Below are 26,641 nucleotides of genomic sequence, written 5' to 3' on the forward strand. Positions count from 1 at the left end.
ATAATCAAGGATTGGGGACTGATTGAGATGCTGTCAAACCCTCTAAAATCCATGCAGATGGAATACCCCCCTCCTCCCTTACCCACAATCACCCATCTGCTCTTCACTGCAGACCACAGCACCCAGTGTTCCAGCAGCTCCTGCAGATGAGTTATCAAGTGACCCCGGTTGCTCTTCTCTGCAGGGACCTGCAGATTTTCTGGCATCACAGATACCAAGGGGACATCCCCCATTTCCAGGGAGACTAGAAAGAGAGAGAAATCAAAGGCAGTCTCAGTGCTCAGTGTCATGAGTGCGTCTCATAGCTTTCTGCTCTCCTTTACAATATCTTCTGCAAGTACAGCATGTACAACTCACTCGAGCTAAGGAGATGGAGTAAGACCTGGGCAGAGGCAGTGACTTGCCCAAGATGTCATAGGAAGCATCTTTCTCAAGTCACTGCCACGTGACAGCTACTAAATCCATAGTTCAGTCCAAAGCCTATGCTTCAGGCTTTCTTCCTCTGCCAGATCCCACTAACATTGTCCATATGGTCACAGGGACACTGCATGCTTCTTGGGCCAAGCAAAATCTGTCCCTGTCCCACTAAGTATGTCTTGCAGCTAATTACACACAGCTCACCTCTTCCTGACTGCAGCCTGGCTCCCATCCGATCTCTTTACTCCAGCTCAGGGATGCCTAGGGAACTGCCCTCTTCTTCTCTACAGGTGAGAAGTGGGCACTTGCTGTCGTGGGGTCAAAGTGTGCCTGGCATGCTGTACAGCTGACCCACAAACCATGCTCGGTCACCAGCTGGAAACAAGCTGCTTTGCTCCTTCACAAGTTACCTGATGCCCAGGAGCCCCTGGAGAAAAGCATCCTGCTGTTTACTCTGCTCAAGGGAAGGGAAGGAGTTATTTCCATACATTACCATTGCATGTGGCTCTGGCATACTAAGGAGACAGCTCTTGCAGCACAGTGCCAAAGCTCAGTTGTCTGCCTATCAAAGGCAGCTCAGAGCCTACTCTGCAGGGAGGGGGTCTGCTCACTGCTGTGGAATTGATGGGCTCTCAGCCATTGATCCATTTGCCTCCAGTTCCAGTTTGCTGCTAGGCCTGAAGGCTACTCACTGCCCAGACCACTCCCGTTGCGGGTTTTAAAAGAACAAGATCCCAGCAAGTTTTAAAAGCCAAGTACAACACAGCATGACCCCACAAGCACCCTTATCTTCAATCAGGACTAGAAGGATTATCTCCTGCTAACAAGAGATAGGGAATTTCTGGGTTCTTTTTCTAGATTGCTTATGTGGTCTCAGGCCCTCTTCTTGCCATGATGGAGGATGTGATGCTGGAGAATAACAAAGTGTTCTCTCACCTGCTTCCCAAATGCAGTGCTCTGAATGGCACGGAAGAGGGGAAAACTCTTTACTCAAAGGTGAGCTGTCCTGGTACTATGGATTAGACGTTTCATGGCTACATCCATGTCACAATCAGTGATTCCAGCCAGAAAGTACAATCCACATTAGACCCAAGAGGATTAGCAAAGTAGTTAGAAAGCATGTATTGACACCCATGGAAGATCTCAACGCAACTTACAACCATCAGTGAGTTCAGACTCCTACAGCCTCCTGTGACAGCACCATCTCCAGCTTAAAAGTAGGGAAACTGAGGCATGGACCAGTGGCAGGGACAGGAAGAAATGCAGGATGAAGAGGGCATTGCGGTCCCCCTGAAGGCACTACACAGCAGGCACATACCAGGCTCCTCCTCCACACTGAGCAGTGGGATGTCATCATCAAGATAGGGAAGCGTCTCTCTGCCTGCTCTGGAGGTGGCCTCCGAGGCAATGAAGAGATCTTCAGCCAGGTGCAAAGCACTCTTTTTGGTGCACTTCTGACTACAGCTGGATTGGAGCAGGGAAGGAGACAAAGGCATGAGTTTTAAGCCACATACCCTGCAAAGAGTTACCAGCGGGCTCCTTCAGTGACAAGGAGAGCAGCAGCAGCCTGCTCCAATTACTTGGAAAGACAACAGGCAGTGCCATGAGCAATTTCCATTGCTAAGTGCTGAGAGGTCAGGGGCTGAGCTGCTATGGCAAAGCAGGAGCAGGCTGGGCTGGATACACAGAGCAGGGCTGAGCCATGAACACCGGGTGCTGAGCAATGGAAGTTTCAGCAGTTCATCTCCCTGCTAATGAATTAAATCAGGCCAGGTCATCTGCACTGCTAAAGAGCAGGGGGGAAGGGGAAATGTGCTGACTTTCAAATACAAATCTGCGTCATGCACTGCTTGTGCTCACAGGCAGGAACAATGTTGATCTGTCTGCCTTGCAGGGCCTGTGTCTCCAGAGCTTGAGGATTTAGCTGTGCAGTAAGTGCTCTGAGGACACAAATGGCTCCAATACTCCATGGGATTCAACAAAGAGGTATGACTGGCATTGCAGAGTCTGGCTCCTGGGAGGCACCTGGGCGTACACCAGGGAGAATAAGACTGGGACCTGGCCCTTCAATTTTGCTCCCAATCTGGAATGGCAGAAGTTAAATTTCCCTTCTGTTAGAAACTAACAGGGAATGGCGAAGCCAAGCTGCCTGAGGGGGATGAGGATAACCGAGAGGGATGAGGATAACTGAGAGGATAGGGCAGGCATTTGCACACTGCCTTGGCCATGCATTCCACAACAACTTCCCACCCACACAAGGAGGCTCCAGGGCTCACCTGCTTTGGCAGGAGCTCTCTAGTGGGGACATATAAAGGGTCCATATTCCAAGAGCAGCTGGCATGGTGAAGAGCACAGCTACCCAGCAACAGGACACAATCAGCGACATAAAGAGTCCAAAGTCATGCACGGCTGGAATCTACATGGAGAGAGAACATGGAGTTGGGATCAACTGGGGCAGGAGACCTGGATAGACATCAGGCCAGAAAGACCCGAGAATAGCACATGCTGACCTCAGTCATGGTAGTCAGCACACCTGGTAGGTACAGAGCTGAGCTGATCAGTGGCACAGGAAATACTGCCTTGGATGCTGATACAGGGAGAGTGTCCACTGCCTTAGAGCAGGTAAGGGACAGCCCTCTAGGGCAAGTCCAGCATGCCCCTGTGCTGGAGGAGAGGGCAGAAAGATGGTGCTGGCAGCTTCCCTCTCTATTAGGGCCTCTGGCAGAAACGGAAAGCCCCAAATCCCAAAGCTGCAGTGTACCTGAGAGAAGATGTTGGCAGCATATGCTGCAGCCGTGGTCAGGGAAGTGAAGAAGGTGGCCTTCCCTGCTGTCTGGATAGTATGGATCATGCGCAGTCGCAGGTCCTTGAGGTGGGTGGCTTGGCGGTAGGTGTTGATGAAAACAAAGACATCATCAACCCCTGTGAAAAGAGGGGGGAGATTTTGATACTTTGCTCACAGTAGGGACACATGCTAAAAAACTAACTTCCCCTCAACATCTGACCTGCAAATATTTCACTTACAGGTAATGGAGGGAAAGGGCTTGAAAATTCAATCTGCATTTGCCACCATCACCTTTCTCTCTCCTGCAGGCAGGAGTTACGGCAAGGCAGCACAGGTAGGTTTTGAGTAAGGACGTGCTTACCAATCCCCACAATGACAAAGGCAGCCACACCATTGAGTATACCCAGGTACTGGATCCCAAATACGACGTGGTACAGGAACAGAGCCACCAGGCAGCTTAGCCCAATACTGGCAATGCCAAAGAATGACAGGAACACTACAGGAGGAAAGGAACATGGAAAAAATAGCACCGCTGGCTGCCCCCTGGGAGGACACCTCCCACCTGCCCTGTCGGAATACTGGTTCCCAGGAGTGTGTTGGTGAGAGAGAATAGCTCAGGGCTGCAAGAGTACCGCTTGCAGATTCCGTCCCATGAGGCCCACCCATGAAATTACATCAGCTTTACACCACTATTAGTAAGATGGGAATTTGCATCTTATTCCTGTTCTCCTGAGAGCCTTCCCCCCATCCTGCCCACAAATCTCTGCTCTGGAGAATCAGACTTGCATGACCTTCTACATGCTGCTGTGCCACAGAGTCAGGCTGGTGTCAGGGCATCAGAGCTTCTCCTGGGGCTTGCACAGACACAGGGAGTCACGGCACATTTGGCTTTGTGTGAGATCAGGGCAGCCGTGACTGCAGCCTACCTGAGCAGGAGGTAAGGATGTAGACCAAGACAGCTATGCAGCTACTGCTGATGAAGGCCAGCAACATGTCATTGTTGAAGGTCCTCCTCACTTCATAGTCAAACAAATCCGTCCCTCCATACAGCACCTGGACTTTGCTAGGGTGGGAAGACATGAAGGAAGGAAGAGGAGTAGGTAGAGTTGAGTGTAAAGGGAGCAGAGCCAGGGGATTTAACAAAGCACAATGTCTCCCCCAGAGCCAAAGGAGGTCACTGCTCGAATAAACTTGGCAGTTCTCTGAGAAACCAGCTCAGAGTGGTGAGAGCAGGTTGAACAAGGTTGCTGCTGGACGTGAAGTTCACACAAGGAGGGAGAAAAATAAAAGAGCAGGTCTAATATTTTTAAAATTCCTCCAGTGCATGGAGGGTCTTTGGCACTAATAGACTTCTTGCTGTCAGCAAACAGCTCCTGAAGCCTCCAAAGCCAATTCCATCTGGAATCCTAATCATTGCTTATTATATTAAGCACAAAGGTAATAACCAGCAGATGCAGGCAGAGTGAGAGCTTATCAGAAAACCATATGATTTACCAGCTTCTGCTTCTGGAAGCAGGCTCTGAGCGGAAGTAATCCAAGATAATTTAACCAGGAGTACAATAACACTGCACCATAGGAGGCTATCAGGAATCCAAGCTTCAGAACTGAGCCTTGGCCCCAATTCCCTTTCAGCTTCCCATAACTGCAACCCAGTCTGCCAGCCCATTGCTGAGAACGCTCTGTGGCTGCCTGCTTTCAGGGCTGGCAAGGGCTGGCTGCATTTCACTCTGCTTTTGAAGATCAGTATATCCCTTCGTTCTGGGAGTTATTGAGATTCAGAGCAGTAGAGAGCTGGAGACTGAGAAGGTACACTGACTCTGGGACCCACTGCCTTCCCTCAGCTGTCTGGATACGGGGCTACTCTTTTAGCCTTTTTAGCTCTATTTTACCATCTCCCTCTCACAAGCTTTGAGCAAAGCTCTACTCAAAGTCATACAGACCTGGTGGTGAAAAAAGCCTGCATGAAAGCCCCATAAGCCAAAACTTATCCTGCCCTGAAACTCCCCTCCCCATCTCTCTGTACAAAGAGCAAACACTTCTGGGAGGAATTACACTGGCATGAGCAAAAGCAGAACTGGATCCACAGGTTGATGCCCTGAGTAAGGACCATTTCACCCCCTGCATAAGACCAATTGGGGCCAAATTCAGACCAGGAAGGCAGAGAAGCAGCTCTGTTGGAGCCAGTGGAATTGGACTTGTGAGATGGAAGCAAACAGATCCAATGCCAGACAGGGGCTGAGTGGAAAGGCAGGCACTGGATTCAGTCTTTGGCTCCCTTTCATTGTCTCTATTGATGTCTCTGGCATGTTGCTGCAGTAGGAAGTGGCATTAAAGGGAAGCATATGAGTGGTTTTCTGCCATATGCTCCCCACCCTCATTCATAGCACTGTGCCTGAGCCTAACTTCAAAGGAGATGCTTTTTCTCCTTCGTCTGGAGCATTACGCTGTGGCCACTGCTCAAGACTGACCAGCAGTCTGAGCTGGCATGCCAAGCCTTCTGTGCCTTCCAGGTGAGACTGAATGCTGCAGGGCTATCAGAGCAGAGCAGGCATGCCTGCCCTGCGTAAACCTTAAAATGAAGCTTTTACACCGAAGAACCTATTCCATCCGCTCCTTTAGTGCAACAGAAAGCGCCATCCTCTCCAACCTCTGCCTTTCCCTGCTCTCGCACACTCCCAGCAAGGCAGCTGCCCTGTCTGCACAGACCCTCACCTTGTGGATTGCTTGGCCAGCATGGCCACGTAGGTGATGACAAAGTTCTGGAACTTGCGGCGCTGCTCCTCCCAGCGGTCCTCCACTGAGTAGTAGTTTGGCAGTGGTGCCCCAAAGAGGATTTCGCTCCGCAGCAGGGAGCTTTTCATGTTCTCAGCAGACAAGCCCTCATCCACATACCAGTAGAATTCAGGGTGGGTCATGGCCAGCTCCAGGGAACCTGCAGGAGAAAGCAGTGCCACTTTTGTTAGGTCCTGCTTAGTTGACTTGGCAAGGCACAGGGTCTAATCTGACAAAGGAAACTAGGAGCGATCCTGTCTTTCATCAGAGTGATGCTGACTGCTGCTGCCTTGCAGAGAGCAAGGAGGGCTGGGGAAAGCTGGATTGCAAAGACTCATGTTCCACTTCTGCTTTGTGACTCTGCCTGCGATGTTGCCTACATGCAGTTCCCCATCAGGGATACATCTTCCACCTGACTGTGATCTGAACCACAGCTCCCCCAAGCAGCAATGCACACAGCATCCCCATCAATACTCCCACCACTGGATGCACTTAGTTCTCATACATTGGGACAATATTTGCTCCATCACACTGGGAAGCACAAGAGCTAAACAATGCTCATGGAAGATGAGGAGTCCTGGCTCTGCTGTGACCTGGTACCTCTGCCATCTGATGGTGTGAGGGATGCAGAGATGGAGGCACTCAGCTAGTTCTGAGTAAGAAACACTGCCCGTCTACCCCCAAAATCCAAGTTCCCTTGAGTTCACACCAGAAAGACCCAGAAACTATGCTCTTTCCTGTTTTGGTAGCAGAACTGTTACTCACACTAAAGCAGATGGAGTTAATTCTTTGCCTGCTCCCTGTATGGCTCCTGGGCAGCTATCATCTGCAGCCTGCGCTTGGGAGACAGATGGAGGCTTCATCCCACAGCCACATCACACCCACAGACTCCTCATGATTCACCTCCTTTTCACCATCCAGAGCCTCTGCTCTACTAGAGGGGCATAGTACAGGGTACGGAGCTTGGAGGAGGAGGCAGGGCCTTCCTCCTCCTCTCCTTATAGAAGCCTTTCCATCTGGTGACTCACAAACTGCATTTCAAGCTCCAGAGCAGCCCACAGACCTCTTTCATCTGCTCCGTGGTGCAGGGAAGCTCATCCCTATTGTCTGTCCAAGACCTGACATTCCTCTAGTTAACCACAGTCTTTCACAGGGAAAAAGGGTCAGTAGAAGGCATCTGTACAATGCAGGACTCCCCTTCATTTGTCCCTCTCGCTCGCCTGTTGGGGCCTGTGTGACCCATGACTGGGGTTGCAGGGGCTTTGCTGAAAGGCTAGAAGCACAGACCTAGCACAGAAAAGACGATTCCTCAAGGCACAACATAGCAGCATCTTCCTCTCTGCACAAGGCAGTCACCCCTCTTAGCTGCACACCAGTAAGTGACAGCCTGAACTTGCAGGAGATGCATGCCTTAAACATGCCAGCCCTCGCCCGCAGCCCTCAGCTCACCTTGGATGTCAGCAAGGTCTTGTCCCATGCCATCATAGTAAATCTTCCCTCCTCTCTCAGTGGGGAAGAAGTAGGTCATGAGGGAGCTGGGAGGTGAGCAATAGGAATAGGAGCCCAGGGGCAGGTCCTTCAAGACCTCGTGGGGCTTCCAGCAGAACTCCCGGAAGCGAGGGTGGTCCATGATCTTGCGCTCGACCTCATGGATGGTAACCAGGCGCTCAGTGGTGAAGATGTTGTTTTCAGAGTCCCCCCGAGCCAGAAAAATGAGCTCGATGCGCCAATGGGCATGTGTCTGTGTGTTGGCACTGATATAACTGCTGGAGTAGTCCCAGCGTGGGGCACCCCTCCCAACTCGGGAAGTCCGGTTTCCTGGGTTCAGGTGGGCATGGGGCTTGGGGGAGCTCGTCCTGCCCTCTGGGGTGCTGCGCTTGACCCGCGTGCTGACCCCGAGATGGGAAGCATTGAGGTGAAGCTGCTGGAGCTGCTCAAAGATGAGCCTCTGCAGGGTTTCAGAGGTGAAGTCAGCCAGGTCCCGGCGGTTCCTCCCCCATGACCCAAACTGGGACTTGAGGGCCAAGGCAAGTGCATCAAAGCGCTGAGAGGACTCATGGTTGCGGATCTCAAAAGCATTGTAGGAGATGTCAATATCCAGGGCTGGGTAGTGGAGGAACATGACAACAGCAAGCACAGCAGGGATGGCACAGCCCAGGAAAAGGATTAAGCCAGCGCAGTACGGGTTGGTAAATATCCAGCCAACAATATTCCAGAAGCCAGACACGGGCAGCGCGACACGCAGGGGCCTGACTCTGCATGGGCTTCTCCCACACAACAGAGCACCTTCCCGCCTCTTCCGGGAGCTGAAGGCTACCTCTTCATCTTCCTCGTCTAGCCAGGCGTCCTGTAATAAGGGGTCATCCTCTGTGTCCATGTCCAGCCCCTGCACAAAGGGGTAGAGAAAAGCAGTCAGCAAGGCCCAGCACTGGGTGCCACCAGGCACTGCCATGAATCCATAGCAGTTGCCAAAGGGTCTCAGCAGCAGAGCTGGGGCCGGAGGCACACTCCAGCTCTCCCAGCCCTGCACCCTCAGCAGCAAAGCACGACTCCTTTCAAACCCTACAGATTTGCTACAGCCACTGAAAGAACAGGCTTGCCATGGGGTATCCTACACCCTGCCTAGCAGAGGACCCAGAAAGGGGAGAAATTCAAACTACAGTCCCAGAGCTCAGTGCTCTGGCAGAAGAGGGCTCTGCACAGCTCCAGGAACACCAGGCATGGAGATGCAGGGGGTTCACAGTATGCTGCCCAGACTGCAGCAGCAGGAACATTTCATTAGCTAACCTGGTTCTCATGCCCAGGAACAGTTCATGCTACCAGATGAAAAACGCAAAGGACCCTATCTTCCTCTCCTTAAAAGTGACAATAGATTTTCCCCCGGCTATTTACAGCTGTACTCATCTCTCCCACAAAGCCTGCATGTGCATGCACACGCAGAACCAGAAGCACGTGCACCCACGCCTGCAGACACACACGTATGCATGCATTTGCACATACTGACCCCCACAGAGAACTCACTGTAACCCTGCTCTAGTTCCCGAAGGGCTACCCACCACCAGCGTGGGAAGCGAAAGGGCTGAACAGCCCTGCCTTCCTTCCACCCCTGCGGGACATTGTTTAGGGAGTGAATTTTCCTGGTTCCTATGGAAAAACCAGGAAGCAAAAGCAGTCACTGCTCCCATGGAATGACAAGGAGGAAACTCTCCCTGATCAGCCCACACTTGGGCAGGAAAGAAAGGGAGACTCCCTGGGAGATGCTCTCCTTTGCAGGGGGCTGCCAGCACACACAGGTTCTTAGACTTTCCCATGTGCCCCTCCTGGGTGTCGCATGGAAGCCTCTCAAGCCAGGAAACCACAGACGGTGGTCCCTGAGAGCAAAGCCCAGACCCTACAAGTGTTACTCCCTTTCCCAGCTCCCGGCAAAGCCTGCAGCCCCCCCTCACTGAATGAATGAACAGATTCAGTTCCTTGCTTGACCCCGATAGTTGCAAGCAATTTACACACAGGCCAGAAGCAATTTACCAGCTTTGCTCCTAGCCAGTGTTTCTATTTTAACAGGACATCTATCAGCAGGAAGATAGATTGCCAGTACCCCTTAACTCTAGGTCCTCAGAAGACCTGGGAGCTGCCTGAACTTGGACCGAGAGGAAAAGCAATGGGGCAAAAATGCTCCTTGGCAGAAGAGCAATGTGCCAAGGAGCAAGGGTCTCAGCAATCTCCCTGGCTCTGGTCAGCCTGGGTGATGCCTGTGGCTTTGCTCACAGGGAGTTCACGGGAGCTACAGCAGCTCCCACGGGATTCACTCTAGTCTGGATAGCATCTGTGCTGGCAGGCTGGGCAGAGCACTCCCAGTGTTGCAGAGCCTGTGGAGAACAGGGAACCTCTGAGCTCCAGCCTCCCTGCTGCTGCCCACACCAAGGAAAGCACAAATATTGATCAGTGGCTTTAATCTGGAACTGATACGGTCTCAAAACATCCCACCCTTCCTGTCTGTGTGAGAGCAGGGACTCCTTCACCCCCTCGCCGTGGTTAGGCTCGTGCATCTGGCTCACCCACCGCAGCCAGGCTGCAGAGAGCTGTGCAGGAGGGCACATGTAAGCCTGTGCCGAATCCTCCTCCTGCTCTGCAATCTCACAATCCGAAAACAGATGGGCACCACTGATGGCAAATGGCCACAGTCCCTCTTCTGCCAGACCTCCACATCCTCAGGAGGCTAAGAAATACAGTGAGGAGAGCGTGGCTCACAAAACTCTGCTGTGTTGTTTCCCCCTTCACATACAGGGCCGTTAGACGGCAAGAAGAAAGCAAAGGGGGGGTCTTTTCAAGTCTCTGGAAAGGTCAGGAAAAATCTAGATGGTTTTAGTCTCCATTAAGATTTCTTTAATATTCAGGATGCATAATTCTAAACAGCCAGGGAGCATCTGAAAGCTTCCCTGAACAGCCACACATCACTGCGTGAGCCTTGGGCCCTGGAGCAAGGCCAAGAGCTTACGAACAACACTGCCCAAGACAGCTACTAGCATGCAGGTGCTCCTCCGCCTCAACTTCATGGGCAGGCATACCCACGTGCTCTTCTGTTGTTGCTTACAGAGAGCCTTACTTGCATCATGACAGGGAGGAGGCTTTCCCAAGTCCCTGAATCTGCATATAAATCCTCTCCCAGCTGCTCCTTACTGCAATTTTGCCTTCTCTCCCACACTCTACACTCCCAAACTCTACCCACAGAGCAGCCATGATCCCATCAATGCTGACAAAGCAGTGGCGGGCAGTGACATCCTCCTACATGTCCAAAGCCTGCTGGCACGCCAGCCCCCCTGAACACAGCACAGCCCCAGCCCCAGCTCACAGGTCGCCCCACACTGCTCGCCTTTGCAGACAGACATCCTCAGCACATGCAAGCCCTTGGCCAGTGTACAACTCCCATCCATCACTGGGCTGACAAGTACTATCACCCTTCTGCCTCTAAGAGACAACCACGCTACAACTTCAGCTCACGTTAGCAGTGCAGATTGGTGCTGCATGAAGGCAGGTGCGAACCTCACTTGCCCCATCTGGGCAAGTTGGTGTATACATGCAGTTACCTCTGCTCCCTTTCTCCCATTGGCCTGGGCTCTCCTTCAACAGAATGGAGTTACTGCAAGACCTGATCAAGCATATGTATTCTCTCTTTAGAAAGAGAGGTAGAGCCGTAATAATTTCCCATTTATTGAGCTACTGAGGAGAAGGAGGGAAAAGATTCTAATCCTGAAACAGAAGAGCCTGCACGTGACAAGAAAGGGAAACGAGAGAGACTGAGATAGTAGTAAGCCAGCAGAAAAAGGATCAAACCATCTTCTTTTTTAACCAAGAGCTAAATCCTCAACTCAAGGAAGGGATCAGACCTCAGGCATCCCCCTCTGGCTCTCCCATCCACTCTCACAGTGACTGTAAAACCCACCTTGTAACAGATGGGCACCCACAATGTATGAAGGCCAATGCATGCCACCCTCTAGCTAAAGACTGGTACAAATTCTGATGCTGGTGTAAACCCCAGCACATCAAATGCTGGAAGAGACCCAAGATTATATGCACTCACATGAGAACTGAGTCAGGGAAGGATCAAGATTTGGTCCAGGCAGAAGGGCAAGGGCAGGGAGGGAGGCCCCTGGGCTGTGCTCTCCCTGATGGCGACAGCCTCCCTGTGCATGCGGGGTAAGCAAGTGCGTGCATCCTGCCCTAGTTCCACCACAGCTCTGAACTCCCTTCAAAAGAGAGTTTACCACATGATTCGGCTGCAAAGCCAGACACAGCTCACTTAGCATTGCCCTTGGGACTCATCTGGCTTTACCGCCTTCGTCAGATCCTGCCTGGGTCAGGATGAAAGCTCATCCAACCCAGAACATGGCAAACTGAATCGGTGGGGAGATAAACCCTGAAATCAGCCAGAAGGGGAATGAAATGCAATTTTTTTCTGCTTGAATTCTACTTGGGGGCTGGCCTGTTTTCCCTCCACCACTTCCCGTACTACCCAGGGACTCCCAGCATTGAAGCATGGCCCAGTTACTTTTTCAGTTCCAGGATATGCACAGTGGACCTAATTCTTGCAGCCCTAATCAAAGCTCTGCCTCACTTCTGTGCAAGCTTAGCCTGCTCCAGGTTGGAAGGAGCAGAGGATAAGAGCACTCCTAGGAGTCCCAGATACTTTCTTTGGAGAAGAGGCACTAATTCAGCCTGTTCAGGTAGGCATTCAGATTTCTTGGGCTTCTCTCTGCCTCTTCCAAAGCAAAGAGGCTTCCTCCTGGTTCAAAACCAGTCAGGACTCTGTAGGGTGGCAGAACCTCCAGTAAAGAAGGTTCCTGGCTCAGATTTAAGGTGCTACTACAGGCATAGCTTCCATTAAGTCAGAGAAAGGTAAAGGAAACTGGGCAAAGTATTTTGTAAATAAGTACTTCAAGTGAAGACCTCTACCACCACCCCACGTCAGGTCTGCCTCACAAAATGCCCTCTGCTTCCTGAGTCGTGTGCTTGGCCACACAAAGCCAGATCTTGCAGGAGCCTACAATGCCACATTACGGACAGTCCTGATCCAGACTGCAAGCAGGAAGCAAGAGCCACAGCTGCAGTCACCATGGGGTGCCTCATGTCAGGGACCCCGTCCCACTGTCCTGATGCTTTCAGGTTTTTCCACCAGGAATGTAGAAGCATTGAATAGATGCATGGTGAGAAGGGCCTAAGGCTGCCATCACACACCCGGTGAAGGACAGACCCTGAACCAGCTGTCTGAGCAAAAGGAGCTCCTCAAGCCTACCCACACAGCCTGCGGCAGCTCCTGCTTTCTGCACAGCCATGCAGAGGCAGACTGCGTGGGCAGACTGCGCACACTGGACAGCCAGCTCAGAGCAAGACAGGGGCAAAGCAAAGGGCAGGTCTGCCCAGGGTATGTGACCCAGGGAAGATGTGGGGCCCTTTCCCTTCCCCACACTACCACGGTATGGATGAAGTTCAACAGCAGGGTTGCAGAGCTGCAGAGCTCTGCTGCATAGCTCTGCTCTGCAGAGCTGCCTACAGAGAGTATGCTGCGAAGGGGGGACAATCCCAAACCTTTTGCCTAATGGCTGCATAGAAACCACAGAACCTGCATTCCTCTGCAAAGCTGGGCCTGCACAGTTCACGTCCAGCTCACCCACCTCCTAGCCTGGTGTCAGCACATGTTCATCTGCACTGCCTCATTCATTCACCCAGCCAAGAACCTCTTGGGGATGGGGAAAGGGGCTGGGGGGAAGAGGCAAGCGAGCTGCTGACTCAGCAGCACAGCTGAGCTTGGAGGGACCTTGTAGAAAACTAACTGAGCTGGAAGGGGAGGGTAGGAGGGGAATTCAAGAGGGGAAGGGAAGGAGGAGTCTGTAGTACAGTACATAAAAAACCCCTCCTCCCTTCACGTTCAGCCTTCAGACTGCCAGGTAGTTCCAGCATCCTCCCAGGATGAAGATCCTTCCTGATCTTAAGATGTGAGTTCAGAAAATCCATCACAGCAAAGAGACATGTGGCCATGAAGGGACTCACATCTTCCAACCCTGTGCTGGTACAAAGACCCACAGCTTTATGGAAGGTACCAATAATGCCAGGCTCCAGCTGATGATCTGGTTTGCCTCTTCACGGCCACAGCAGCAGTGTGGAGACACGACTAGGAAGAAGACGAGGAAGGTCTCCTTGCCAAGGCTATTTTTTCAATGCCAGTGAGCACTTCTGTCTAGAGGAGCACAGCGGCTATCTCACATCAGATCTTGCCACTCCCCCAGCCCTGCACACCAGACAACCTGCAGCTGAACCTCAGCACCACAGCCATGAATGCTACCAGAGCCCAATGGAAGAGGCTCACCCCTTTCCTCCCTGGATGACTGTCACAGATGAACCAGTGACTGGCAGGCTGGGCATCCAAGCCCCTCGATATCTGCACCCCCATTCAGCAATTTAACCTGGGCATCTTCCATGTCTTGCTGCAACTTACCAGTCTGAGCTGAGTAATGAATTAAGCATTTAAAGCACTGCAGGACTATGGAGCACAGGGTAGGAAAAATTATGACTCCTGTGAGCCTGACACACAGCAGAAAAGAAGGGGCAAAGCCAAACCTGGGAGACCTTAAGATCAGCATGAGTTTTGCCCTTGGCTGCAGTAGGGAGGATCCAGCTCAGACCCCAACAGCCCTGCAGGTATTGTCACTCACTTGCACCCCAGGAAAAACACCCATGCAGCTCCCATGTGACAGAGTTCTTTCTTTTCAGTGAAATCTAGGATAGAAGAAAGTCATTGACAAGTTGGGGAGAGGCAGTGACAGATGAGGAAGCTAATTACACCCGACCTGACTAATTAATGCTGACTTTCAGATTAAAAAATCCTCACCAGTGTTCCATTTCAATTACTCAGTTGTTCCTTCTTACAGGAAAAAGGAAGCCTTGTGCATCAGCAAGTTAGAAAGAAAAAAGGAAGGAAAGCACAAGGCTAGAAGGGGAGGGAAAGACAATTTCTGTAATATGGAAGATTCCTATCGACAAAGTAATTAAACTTCACATTCATTTCTCCCATGGGCAAAGCTTTCAGAGCAGAGCTAGCAGTTTTGTGGTCCTATTTGTATTCCTGAAAACTCTTGGAGTTTCTACCAAAAACAGCTTTAGGTCCCTTGTTTAGCTATATAAAGTTCCTCTAGGAGGGAGAGAAATGGGCTTTCTGCTTGCAAAAGCCTTCTAAGAGCATCCGGCTCCTGCAAAAAGCCACCTCTCTGTAACGATGCACAGTTGACAGCAGGGATGGACACAGTGCTTCCCAGGTCCCGTTATGCTGAAGAACACTGTACACAGCCCTGGCTGTCTAAAACAACTGGAGGGCATCATTAATGTATACCCACTCTAAAGCAGGGCTCCTGCGATACTGAGATACAGCGATACTGAGACGCAGGACCAGAGTTTTGCTCTGCACTTGAATCACCGAGACCAGTCTAGAAGTATCATTTTAAAAAACAACCAAGAAAGGCTTTCTCAGGTCCCTGCTCTCCCTTTATCAACACAGCTGTAACTGAGTGCATGGAGTAAGCCGTGTCTTGCTCTTTGCCAGTGCAGGCAAGTCTTACTACCTTTCATGAGTGGGAAAAATGAAACAGAAAGGAGGAATGAGATACAATTTCCGGGCCCCTAATTGGAGGTCTGACTTTCAGAGGTGCTGCACTCCTGGAAAAGCAAAGCAGGCCCAGGAAACCTCACACTGGGCACCTGACCCTGAATCTCCTGAATTCTTCTGAAAACACCCGCTTAATTCAGTCATTGACCAGAACCCGTGCCTGAGGATATAACCCAGAAAGTATTTCAGTGGGATACAAACTCAGAGATGCACATGGTGCTTAAAGTCACTGGTTTAAACTGCTGGCTGGGCTGGCTCCACCATTATTAATCAAGCAGGTCTACTTTCCCAGCTGTACGGCACAGTGCAGAAACAAGGCTTTAATCTATTTTCTTTCTGGGCCCTTTGTATTTCCCTTCCCACTTGCTTTAAATCCTTTTTTGGAAAGATGCACAAAAACATTGCCAGACCCCAGGCACTTTGCAGATTAGAACGACAACAAAATGCTCCAGCAGCACAGTGCTGTTGGAATTGCAGTGCAATGATGTAAATATGTGCTTGCTGGGAAAAAAGTTCAACAAAATGATTTAAAAAAAAAAATATTTAAAGCTCTATTGTCTGCAATTCCACTTATCCATGGGAGGCAAGACAATAGATAGGGCTGTATACAGGATGGAGGATTGTTTGATCTCCGCAGCTTTATGAAATCAAGTACATACATGCACACTCACTCCTAACTGACATGCCCTCTTTCACTGCTGACTGTCCTACCCTTCTTTCCCCTTACAGGCACTTTTACACCCTGGCTAAGATAAGAGCAGCTGGAAACAGAAGGAACCAGTCAGATCTATCGACCCGCTTTCAGCATGGACAAGGGCTGGTTGGAGCGCTCTCAGCCTACGACATCGAGGATCTCCTGCCTGCTATTCCAGGTGTCTGACAAGCACTGATTAGATCTACTCATAATTGCACGCCAAAAACAGCATGGAAAGATTAGCTGCAAAGTCAAGCACTCACCAGTCAGGAAATGCCAAATTCAGGGCTGACACAGCATCCTTAATTTGCCCCCCTTCTGTAAGTGCTTCACAGTACAGTTTTTCTTCCAAGCCCAGTGTCCAAAGGCAAGGATGCTGGCCTCCACCAGTGCATGCAATGGATGATGCTCCCTGAACCCAGCAGCTATTCGCTACCTTGTTCTCTCCTCATCGTTCAGCGTGTGGTCTCACGCCTCATTTCCTGCACGCTGCTCATGCCTGCCTCAGAGGCAGAATTATTAATTTCCTCATGAGCTTTTCAACACTGCCTGTCACGACAGAGGCTGAGGGCTGAACAAACAGGACTGAACTGAATCTCCTCCTAGAATCTCTGAGAAGGAAGCGGTGGTGTAGTCCGCATCTGACAAATGCGGGCGCTCAGGAGATCAGAAGGAAAAAATAGACACTTATTTTGGGTGCCTAGTTTAAGACACACAAGATACCTAGCTTATTAGAGTGCATAGAATGGCACGGATGGGGGCTGTGTGCAACAAAGTGCAAACTCCGCTTTGTTCTGTGAGCATCGTTGCAGCTGCAACATCAAGCTATGCTATGTCAGAAGCCATACCTGCACACAGAACAGACCAAGAAGAAAGCGGACAGAAGAACTAGGTAACCTTATGGCAGTGATCCACACAAGGATGTACAGCAAAAGCTTTTGCTTTTGTTTGTTGCTTTCAGAAATCAGCAGCTCTGCTGTGCTTTACTAGGCGTAAGATGCCTGCAAATAAGAACTAGGCTCAGCCATCCAAGTTTCCTATTTTAAACATGACACTTTTCCTGAATGTTTCCTTAATTAGGAAAAAAGAGTGATCCCACAGCCTTGGATCAGGGGGAGACCTTCATGTGGCACTAGTTTGGGACACTAAGGCAGCCCCACCATGGTTCCAGCAGGTACCAGCTGTGAGGTCTGTCCTAGGGTGCTACTTCCTAAGTGAATCCAGGAAGAATCTGTATCCTGACAGATTTTAAAAGAATCCAAAAGGACACAATAAATTGCCCCAAAATACTTGCTTCAAAGTACTGACACTGGCACTTTTCAAAGACAAAGGTCACCAGGATTTGTCGGCAAGCCACACATGTTCGGTGCCCTGCCATCCCAAGACTGCTGCAGAGGAAAACCTACACAAGAACTTTGCTAGCATGCATGTTATTGACAGAGAAATTCATTTCCTGATACAATAATTTGCTCCTGGTTATTGTAACTAATGATGGTGGGTGTTGGAAGACAGCTCCTTGGTTATAATCTCACGAAACAGCCTTGTGCCATGTTTACCACTTGAGTTACTTGTTTGTGTTAATGATAAGGCCCCGCTGCCACTCAGGTCTGTGGCACTTACAGGTTTCTGCACACAGGCGCCAAGCAAGCTGAGACTCTGATATGCTTCAGAAATGCTTACCTAGCCACTACAAAAATTACTTAGATTTTGTCTGAGCCCCAGCCGCTTGCTGTTGCTAAGTGAAGGGTTGGCTTCTGGATCAGCTGTGTGCCTTTGGGTGCCTTGACACAGACTTCAAAAGCACACTGGATCCCACCTACCAGGGGCCCAAGATAACAAGCTTGTTAAAGGTGTGTGGATTTCCACACTCCAGTGTCTGCCCCTGAGCACCTGTGTTCATATCAAAGCCTTTACAGATCATTAAATACAGATGGCTGCCACAAACCAGGGCCTTGTATTATTATCCCAAGAAGTGTCACTCACTCCAGGAAGGAATCTCAGACCACCGAGAAGATTCACCAGTTCCCAAGCCCCTGGAATAAAGAGCCATCCCCAAAGCTTGTGTGCTGCTCTTCTATAGATAAAGTCAAGCTTCCCACACCACTGTCACCCTGAAAAGGAAAGCCAAGTCCTACTGCCAGTCCCTGCCAGTCATTTATTATTCCACCCCATGCTCAGGCTCCCCAGTTTACGTCACCGTGCGCACTGATACCACTCTATGCTCAGCTGCATGATTCTCAGCTCTGACCCTGCTCCCCACACCTGCTCCTTGCAGCAGGAGGAAGTATGAAGACAAGGGCTGGCTGTGCACTCTCCTCCATCTGCAGCTCCCCAGCAATAGCCTGCTTGTGTGCACAGTGTGCTTCTGGGACTAATCAAAACACCCTCTCCTAAAGGCCCCTCTCCAGAGTCTCCCCATAAGCTGCTAGTTCATTACTGAGAGGGAGGAGGGCAATTTCTTCCTCACCATGCACGTGAGCTGCTTTCTTGCCAGCAGCCTAAGCGGCAGTTTGTGCTGAGGGGACTTTGCTGGTTGTGGTTCTGTGGGCAGCAATACGAAAGGTAACGCAGGAATGCCAACCTACGCTGCCAGTCCTTCTTGCCAGCCACAGCACAGGCAGCTATTTCAGCTCCACTTCTTGCCACTCCAACATAAAAAGTATAATTAAGGTTAAAAGAAAATGTTGCAAGCACTCCCCTTCACCTGAAGTGTCTGTATTCAGCCAGCTCTGCTCATCATGCTCTGACCTTCCAGGAAAAGGAGGTACAGGTAGAAAGTCCCATTTCTACATGTGCCGGAGTCGTATGGGTCAGAGTGTCTCACTCCAGATGCTACCTAGCCTCACTCTGATGGATCTAAAGGTCTTACCTTTCTGCTGCTATAATTTACTGACATCAGAAAATGCCAGATTCACAACAGGAAGGCTGTAAGGACTGCAATCTGTGGTGAGGACAGAGCTCCCACAGCATTTCAGTCATACTCGGTTCTTCAGCAGGGCTTTCCACATACCAGAATGAAAGAGGACTGGGTGATGCTGTAGTCCTCTCATAAATGAGGGAGCAGAAGACATACCCCAGGTTGTTCAGGGACCATTCCAGCTCCATGCACTGAGCTGAGCTCATCTGTGGTATAGACATGGCCTCTTATTTCTGAGAATGTGAGGGCCTGAATTTTGGGGAGAATTCATCCTGACAGTCACTACAGCTGAGTGGGAATAACTGCAGCAAACCATGCTCTGTTGTCACCCACAGAAAACTTACTACTGGATCAGGAGGGACTCACAAAGTAGCTTGTAGCTAGCTGGCTCTCAGCAGGCTATAAAGTGGGATCTGAGCAGGTATGTCTTTCTTGCCTCCCACACTTCTTTCTCCCTGGAACATATGCAGCTAGCTGCTCCCTTCCCATGAAAACCTGGTGATTCTGGACTTAGATTAATTAGCACTGCTTTTTCATCTTCCCAGGATCAGTGAGAAATCTGGAAGCAGAGGTGTAAAACCCAGAGGCTGGAGAGCCTCTAGTGCCACAGCTGACTGCTCCAGACCAGGACCTGGGTGAACACAAGGTTTTTCAGAACAGAAGGAAAACTTCCTGAAGGGAAAAGGAGGATGTGGAGATGAGACAAGATGCCTCAGTGCCTGAACAGCACATCAGCAGATCCCCTGCCAGTACAAGGACTTAAAGCTTACTGCCAGCTGCACCAACCATGCAGAAACTCACATTAAATGTTACCACAGCTCAATGAGCACAGTCCTGCAGACTGTTAGCAGAGGAGGGGGCAGGATCTCAGAATAAGCAAACAGGCTTTAATGACACATTAATCTCAGGGAGAGTCCAGGATGCTTCCTAATACAGACAAGAGCCACTAAGAGTTGGTTCCTGTTAGTCCCTGTGCAAGGGAGGGAAATGTTGGTGGCAGTAGCTCCCAGAACCTGCCAGTGAAGCCATGTCTATAGGATACAGATTTAGGCCACCAGGACGGAGCTGAGACAGCAGCAGCATCCCTTCTCTCCCCCCTCTTCTCCTCCCTCCCAGCACAGCCCCAGAGGAGCGTGATCTAAGCCTAACACAGGAGCAGTTCAGTAAGAGGCAGACACCACCCTTGTCCCTATTCCCCTTCTACCACCACAGATTCAGAGATTATCAGCCATGCAAGCTGCACGAGCTCAGGAGTTTGTGAATGGCTATCATCCAACCCAAAGGATACCAAGGGACTGCCATCTGGCAAAGGATCAGAGCATTTCAGGCAATGGTTCCCAGTTCCTTACCACATCCCACACTTCTCAGCCCAGGCATTCACAGGCTGAGATGCTACTTGTGCTAACTGCGGGACTTGGTCCTGCAGTTAAAACACAAACAAAAACGAAGGAAAGATTCATGGCTCTGCTATCAGTTTTTCTAGCTTTCAAATCCTGCTTCTAAATGGCTCTCATATTCTGGAGTCTGAGACCCCATCTTCCCTCCTGTCACAACAGGCTTTGTCCCAAAACCTCCTGGGATCCCCCTCCACAAGCAAACACAGGCTATTCTTGCACAGACATTTGTAAATTGATTTTCAAAGGCACTCACTCCACTGCCCTATGCTGAAGTGGAACTGTGTCTCGCCCTTTGGAAACCAGGCCCAGTTGGCTGAGTAAGGGAGCAAACTCACTGCAGGCACTCCCCAAAGCAGCCAGAGGAATGGAAATGCAAACAGTACCAGGATCTGCAACACACGAGATGGGAATGTAGGCAGGTGGTGTACACGCAGGAATGAGTTTGGCTGCATGTATGCCAAGATTGGGATCCAGAAGGAATGATCTCCCCCACAACACATCAGAAATACAGGAGAACTACAAGAAACAGCAAGAGGTCTGTAAAGGAAATGTCATCACAGCCTTAACTTAATTTGTCTCTGCTACTTACAGGATAGCTCTCTGTTATTGGAATCTAAATAAGGTCAAATGCTTTACTGTACCACTTACACAGAAACCTATGCTATGAACTCTGCAGTTAGTGTGAGGTAACTTTCACTAAGGAATTGGTTCCATGTAGCAGATTTACAGGAAAGAAGCTTCTTTTCTTCAGCTTAAGCAGTGCCACAGGGGATGAAACATTTACCTGCTGATATATCTTGTTTCCAGTTGTCATAGGCTGGCATTTTATAGCTCCCTATAATGCCGCAGCATTTCTACCATGCTCTGTGCACAAGTATTGACATCAGTGACAAAAATGAAAGGGACCAAAGACCACAGCTCAGTTGCCCAGTTGCTGCCTGTCTCAAAGACCCCCATGTGAAGCGACAGAGCTGAGATGTAAGGTTTAGGATTGGGAGAAAGAGAAGGGGTGGCCTTGTAAGTAAAATTCAGTTTGGATGTGGAAAAGTGCTTCGAAGCATATACATCAGATTCTGAGACACTCCATTTAAAAGCTTGTCTATAGATTTGACTCTCGGGCGAGTCCAAGGCACTGACAAGTGCTTGATGGGTCCTGAAGAACCACAGCTTGCAACGCCTGGGCCTGAAGTCTGGAAATTGCAACTGTTGGCAGGAAGCACCAGAAGGAGCAGCTTTCTGCATGGTTCAAGAACTAGCCCAAGCTTCCCAGCAAATTAGATTTAGCTTTCAAAACAAGCTGTTGTCTATATTGTCCAGACTCACAGCGCTCAGTTTAAACGGAGCCCACTGTTTTATTGAGTCACTTTCATGCTCTTGTGGGCCTGTCCACCTTTCCATTTCAACTCAGCCATAAAAATTGGCTTGGAGATTAAACTTGGCGCATGAGTTGTTAGCTGGAGAGCAAGTGGGAGGGAGGAGGTGGAGGGAAAGAGGTGGCAGAGGAAATATGAAGACAGAGGATTTGGCCAGGTTTGATTTACAAGCAGGACCAAGGGTTGCTTTGGGCTTCTCAGAGACATTTAAAATGCCCCACTGGGCTCTAGTTCAAATCCAAGTTTGCAGCCCCATCTTCTTCAGGAATTCATCTGTCTTGTTAAAAGGAGGAACAAAAAGACAAATTATTTGATTCAGGGAATCAGGTGTGCTGCATGTTCAGCAGTTCCCCAAGCAGTAGAAAGGATTAGGATTCCCCCCCCAGTTTTCTCCACAGACCTTAATACAGCACTCAAAAGCAATTCATTTACAGCTCCTGGGTGTAAACCAGAGCCAAGAAACAAGTCAACATATAGCACATCCCCCTAGGAGCAAAGAGCACTTTGCATTTGTGCATCATATCAGCTTCTGTCAGAGACTGCATAAACCCTTTGCAAACACCTATCAGATCCAATTCCCTTAGTCCTCCAGAGAAACAGGTCGGATTATATGCAAGTTTACAAGTGAATTAAGCAAGGCTCCAGTCTAGCTCCAGCTCTGCTGGAATTCAGCCATTACTTTTGCTGACTTTAACAGAAGCTAAATACAGACCAGGCAAGTTACAACTAAGATGGTGAAGTGGACTCTGGTTTTAGTTGCCATCTGGGGAGCAGTAGTGGTACCTACAACTCGAGTTAACGGTGACACAAACTGGGCGCCCAGAAACTGAGGCATCCAAAACCCAGTCTTTTTTGCTACAGCGACCTTCCAGATCTGCTCTAAATCACAAGATTTGTGGCAGAGCAACAACAGGACCCAACTCTTCCCAATCCTCTGCTTTGGTTACCAGAGGCCCCAGCTCCTCCCATGCTCAATATCATAAAGTGGAAAGAAGTTAATACCCAGCAGAGGCCTGTGATGCTAACACATGGATTTCCTTCTCTGCTATTGGTCTGCAAACACACAGATCCTTTAAGAACATGGGAAGGCAGGGAGAAACAGGGCTCCTATGATACACTTTTGTAGATAGACTGTGAAAGACTGCCAAATGATCCTGGAAATGAAAGTGCCAATTTAATGCAGAGCATTATTATTATTTATTAAATATATATCATCACATATAGATGAAGAAACAGAGACTCTGTGACTTGCTAGCCCAATATCAGACAGCCAGGTGAGCTCAGAGTAAAACTAGAGATCTCCTAGAACCCTACTCTGTGTTCAAGTGAAAGAAATTTTGGCTATGCAGAAGTAAGATGGAAAGAAAATCTGTGGCAGCATCAGACCGGATGCCCTGAAGCCCATACGGGCTCATCCATGTAGTCATCTTAGCAGGTAGATCCTGAGCTTACATTCCCAGTAACAAATCCAAAGTGACTTCACCGACATGACTGCATTTACACAGAGCAAGTGAGATCAGAGGTGCAGAACCAGGCCCCAGAAGCAATAGCATCCACACCCTGAATTCCAGGCAGAAAACAAATTATTCTTACCTCTGACTCTCCCCCATAAAGAAGTAGAGGGTCAAGACCAGCAGCAGTTTAAGAACCAGACGACTGCCAGTATGTCTTTCACCCCCTGCAAACACATTGGCCTTTCCCCCTTCTCCACTATTTATGTAACATGAACTGCCTTCTATTCAGGAGGAGTCGTTCTCTATTAACAGAGCTTGGCAAAGATCAGGAATTAATTGTGCCAACTTTCAAGCCTGCTGCCTTAAGGCAGATGGCAAGGAAAGTATCCTAGCCTTGTTCCCCAAACCTCTTCTCCCAGCAAGCAGAGATAACTCAAAACAGGGAAAAAAGGTCAGGTGTCTGTGAAGCCCTAATTTCAGTGCAGGAGACAGCCTATGTCTGGGGTGCCCTGCTCTGCAACAGGCATGCCTGCCTCCCCATGGATGAGCAAAGCCTGCTGCACTGCCAGGATCTGCAGGCTGAGAGCAAGGGCACAGGTTTCACTGGAAGTTTTATACTTCCAGAGTTATAACAAGAAAGAGGAGGTGCTCTGCCCCTCCAAGTCAATGATACTGCTATCATCAAAAAATCAGCACTGCTTATGACTAGCGCTGAACTGTACCTTCATGGGAAAGCAAATCCCTCTGGGCCAGCTGGAAGGACAGGATTCCCACAGTTACTGCAGACCCACAGCACAAAACAAGAGCTGTGGGTGTAGAGCATCCTCTGCTTCCCAGCAGCAGAAGATAGCTGCTCTGCCATCCCCACCACAGCGGGTCTCCCAGGAGTGGTTCCAGTGCCTGGGGGTTCCATTCACCCCCATGAAGGCAGATCGCACGCAGCCACCGGCAGGAATAGACACAAGTGGACTCCTGAGCTGTGAAGTGCTGAGTGTCCTGTTCCGGTGAAATCCATATGGCATGCAAGTGCCTTGCTCTTGCAAAAGGAGGGCATCATCCCCAGCTCTAAGCAACCAAAGTTAAACTTTGTAGCTTGTTTTGCCAAACTTTGTGTCTGTATTTTCTCCTGTTAATGGTGTGGCACTCCAATTACTAATCCTTTCTGTTTTTCAATACTATAAAAGTATGACTCAATAGCAGTGCTGAGACCTCAGAAAACTTCTCTCATGGTGCTGCAGAGGACAGTTCATGACAGTATGACAGGCAAGAGGGTCATAAATAATATTCTGCTGGGTGCTAATTCAGACAGTTGTTGTAGCTCATGCCTGAAGCACACTGCCATCAATGGGACAGTTTACAAACTCACAGTTAAGCCCATGCTGAAACATATTCTGGACTGGGGTCAATGGCAAGTCTCTTGCTGACTTCACCTAGAGCTGGAGTAAGCGCTTAACTCTTACACTGTCTCCTCCATGTTCCTGAATTATTCATTAAGGGCCAGACACTGCAATCCATACTCACACTGTGCTTAATCTGTCCTTTAAATTGACTTGCATTAATCTGAGTCACAGGCACCACAGCACCTTACTCTTTAAACAGTCTCACGGAATGCAGCAGAGCTACTCATGAAATAATGTACTCCTCTGCAAGAGGAAAGGAGGCAGGATCCAGCCCTTAGAAAAGACATCAGTAAGGCTAGACCTCAGAGAAAATTCACCCTGGTAAAGCGGCATCAAGATGAATGAACTCAAGTAAACCTGTGTGAAATCAATCATTTAAAGAGATAGCCTGTTCTGTGGTATCACAGGGGAGACGTAAGGAAGTGCTAGAAACTAATATTTCATTGTTCAACTTCATCACATGTCTGAAAACACATTCCCCTGCCCCTGGCCACACATTCACAGAGCAGAATGGCAGCTTGAGCACACACCTCATGAGGCCTGTTTATCTCTCTACAGAAAGAGAAACAGGGAGGCGTGTGGAAAGGAGGAAGGCAAAGGGCATGTTCCACTCCTCTTCACTGGCACAAAAGGAAGAAAAAGTAAACAGGACTGCTTGTCACCAAGGAGGTAACAAGTACCCACGCTTACCAGCAGCTCTTTCCTCTGCCACCCTTGCACCTTTCAGTAACCAAGCCTCCCAGACCACGTTACTGGCTCTGATCCTGAAATCCCGTGGGGCTACTTAAACAGCAAGTAAACTCGCATCACCGGAGAGCCGATTACCTTTCACCACTGAGCCCAAATCTATAGTTGGATAATTTTCAACAAACAATGGATAAAAAAAATAAGCCAATCAGGTAAGTGAAAGGAGAAATCTTGTGCACTACATTGAGAAATGTAACAGGGTTTGACTTTTTTAGAATGAATTAATCTGTTCAATTCTCATTTATGTCAGTGCTTGATAAGATTAGAGGATTAAACCAACTGTGTGCTAAATGCTTTGTGCTGAAGAGAGCCTTGCCAGGATTTACTGCATGTTGGCATGCACAGAGACCATGGCAGCATCACCCAGTGACCCTGGGACTCACAGTAGGACCTGTTCAAACTTCAGAACTAAAAAAATCACAGCTTATACAGATTTTCCGGATGCCACCAGCGTATGAACTCCTATCCCTCTCCAGTTTCAGTCAAGCTTACTTATTAAGTACTTGTAGCCAACAGGCAAGTCTTTGTAGAAGCAGCACTTATCTCAGAGCACTGGCATCACAAGAGGATTTCAGATGTGCTGTGGTTTTTTGGATGCAAAATGCTAACACCGTATTCACACCCTCCCCCAGTGCCATATTGAAATGCACACATCCTATCACTCTCATGCTATACAGTTACATATACATACACACACATTGCAGCTACCCCCATAAACTCCTGCACAATACAGCTTAAGAACACTTCTCATTGACAGTTCAGAAATGACAGACACAGAAGTGGTCAAAGTTCTCCTGTAACTTCACCACTTTTTCTATTGGCCTGACAAAGGCATTTGTGATGTTGAATTCATTAAAGCTGAAAAAGCACAAGAGCTTGGGAGGCATGGCCAAGGACATACTAGGTATTGAGAGGATTTTTAGCACCTAGCAAAGGCATTTTCCCCAAACACCTGAAAACTAACAGAGGTTTCACCAGTGTGAAATCCCTCATTTCTGTGCCTCCAAATTACACAGAGCCAGTCAGATACTGTCACCTTGACTCCCTGTAAGTGCCTTACTCCACAGTTATAAGAGACAGTATGCACAACAAGGGCATTTGTCAATGTAGCTAAGAACACTAGAACATAGCCAGTGAGGTAAATCTAGAGAGAGTGTCAGTGACTTCAGGTAGTGGGGGTTTTTTTTCACCCCTGAGGATGAATTTGGCCCTGTACATTGCAGAAACTGAATCACAATCTTCACAGTGGGTGATTGGAACGATGCTGATGCTACTTCCCAAATGCCAGTCTGGTTCTCACATATTATACTGTTACACATTGCTCTGGGCCATTTGTCCCTTAGGTTTTCCCTGTGTGTGTCTAGGTCAAACGGTCACACATGCTGATGGCTAGTTTCCCCTTGAATCATTTTTCTATTAGACAGGCATTCTCCCTCCCTAGTGGAGTATTTTCCCCATGGGAATACAGCAGGTATTCACAGTGGTAGCAGGAAGAAAGGAGGAATGGATCTTTTATCATATTAAGCACTTC

General features: G+C 49.3%; 1 protein-coding gene across 2 annotated transcripts in view; it reads right to left on the reverse strand.

The window, feature by feature from the left end:
• Positions 1-26,641, reverse strand: part of DISP3 (dispatched RND transporter family member 3) — a 114,427-nt gene that overhangs the window by 14,455 nt on the left and 73,331 nt on the right. For both annotated transcript variants that reach the window (XM_072883716.1, XM_072883715.1), the window contains 8 exons: positions 7,424-8,360; positions 5,915-6,134; positions 4,129-4,265; positions 3,564-3,698; positions 3,179-3,339; positions 2,694-2,833; positions 1,736-1,881; positions 83-244 (listed from right to left, as the gene is read on the reverse strand). In XM_072883716.1, the coding sequence (XP_072739817.1) occupies positions 83-244; positions 1,736-1,881; positions 2,694-2,833; positions 3,179-3,339; positions 3,564-3,698; positions 4,129-4,265; positions 5,915-6,134; positions 7,424-8,360 (2,038 nt within the window). The remainder of the gene's footprint in view (positions 1-82; positions 245-1,735; positions 1,882-2,693; positions 2,834-3,178; positions 3,340-3,563; positions 3,699-4,128; positions 4,266-5,914; positions 6,135-7,423; positions 8,361-26,641) is intronic.

This window comes from Ciconia boyciana, chromosome 19 (genome assembly GCF_034638445.1).
Source record: "Ciconia boyciana chromosome 19, ASM3463844v1, whole genome shotgun sequence".
NCBI classification, from domain to species: Eukaryota; Metazoa; Chordata; class Aves; order Ciconiiformes; family Ciconiidae; genus Ciconia; species Ciconia boyciana.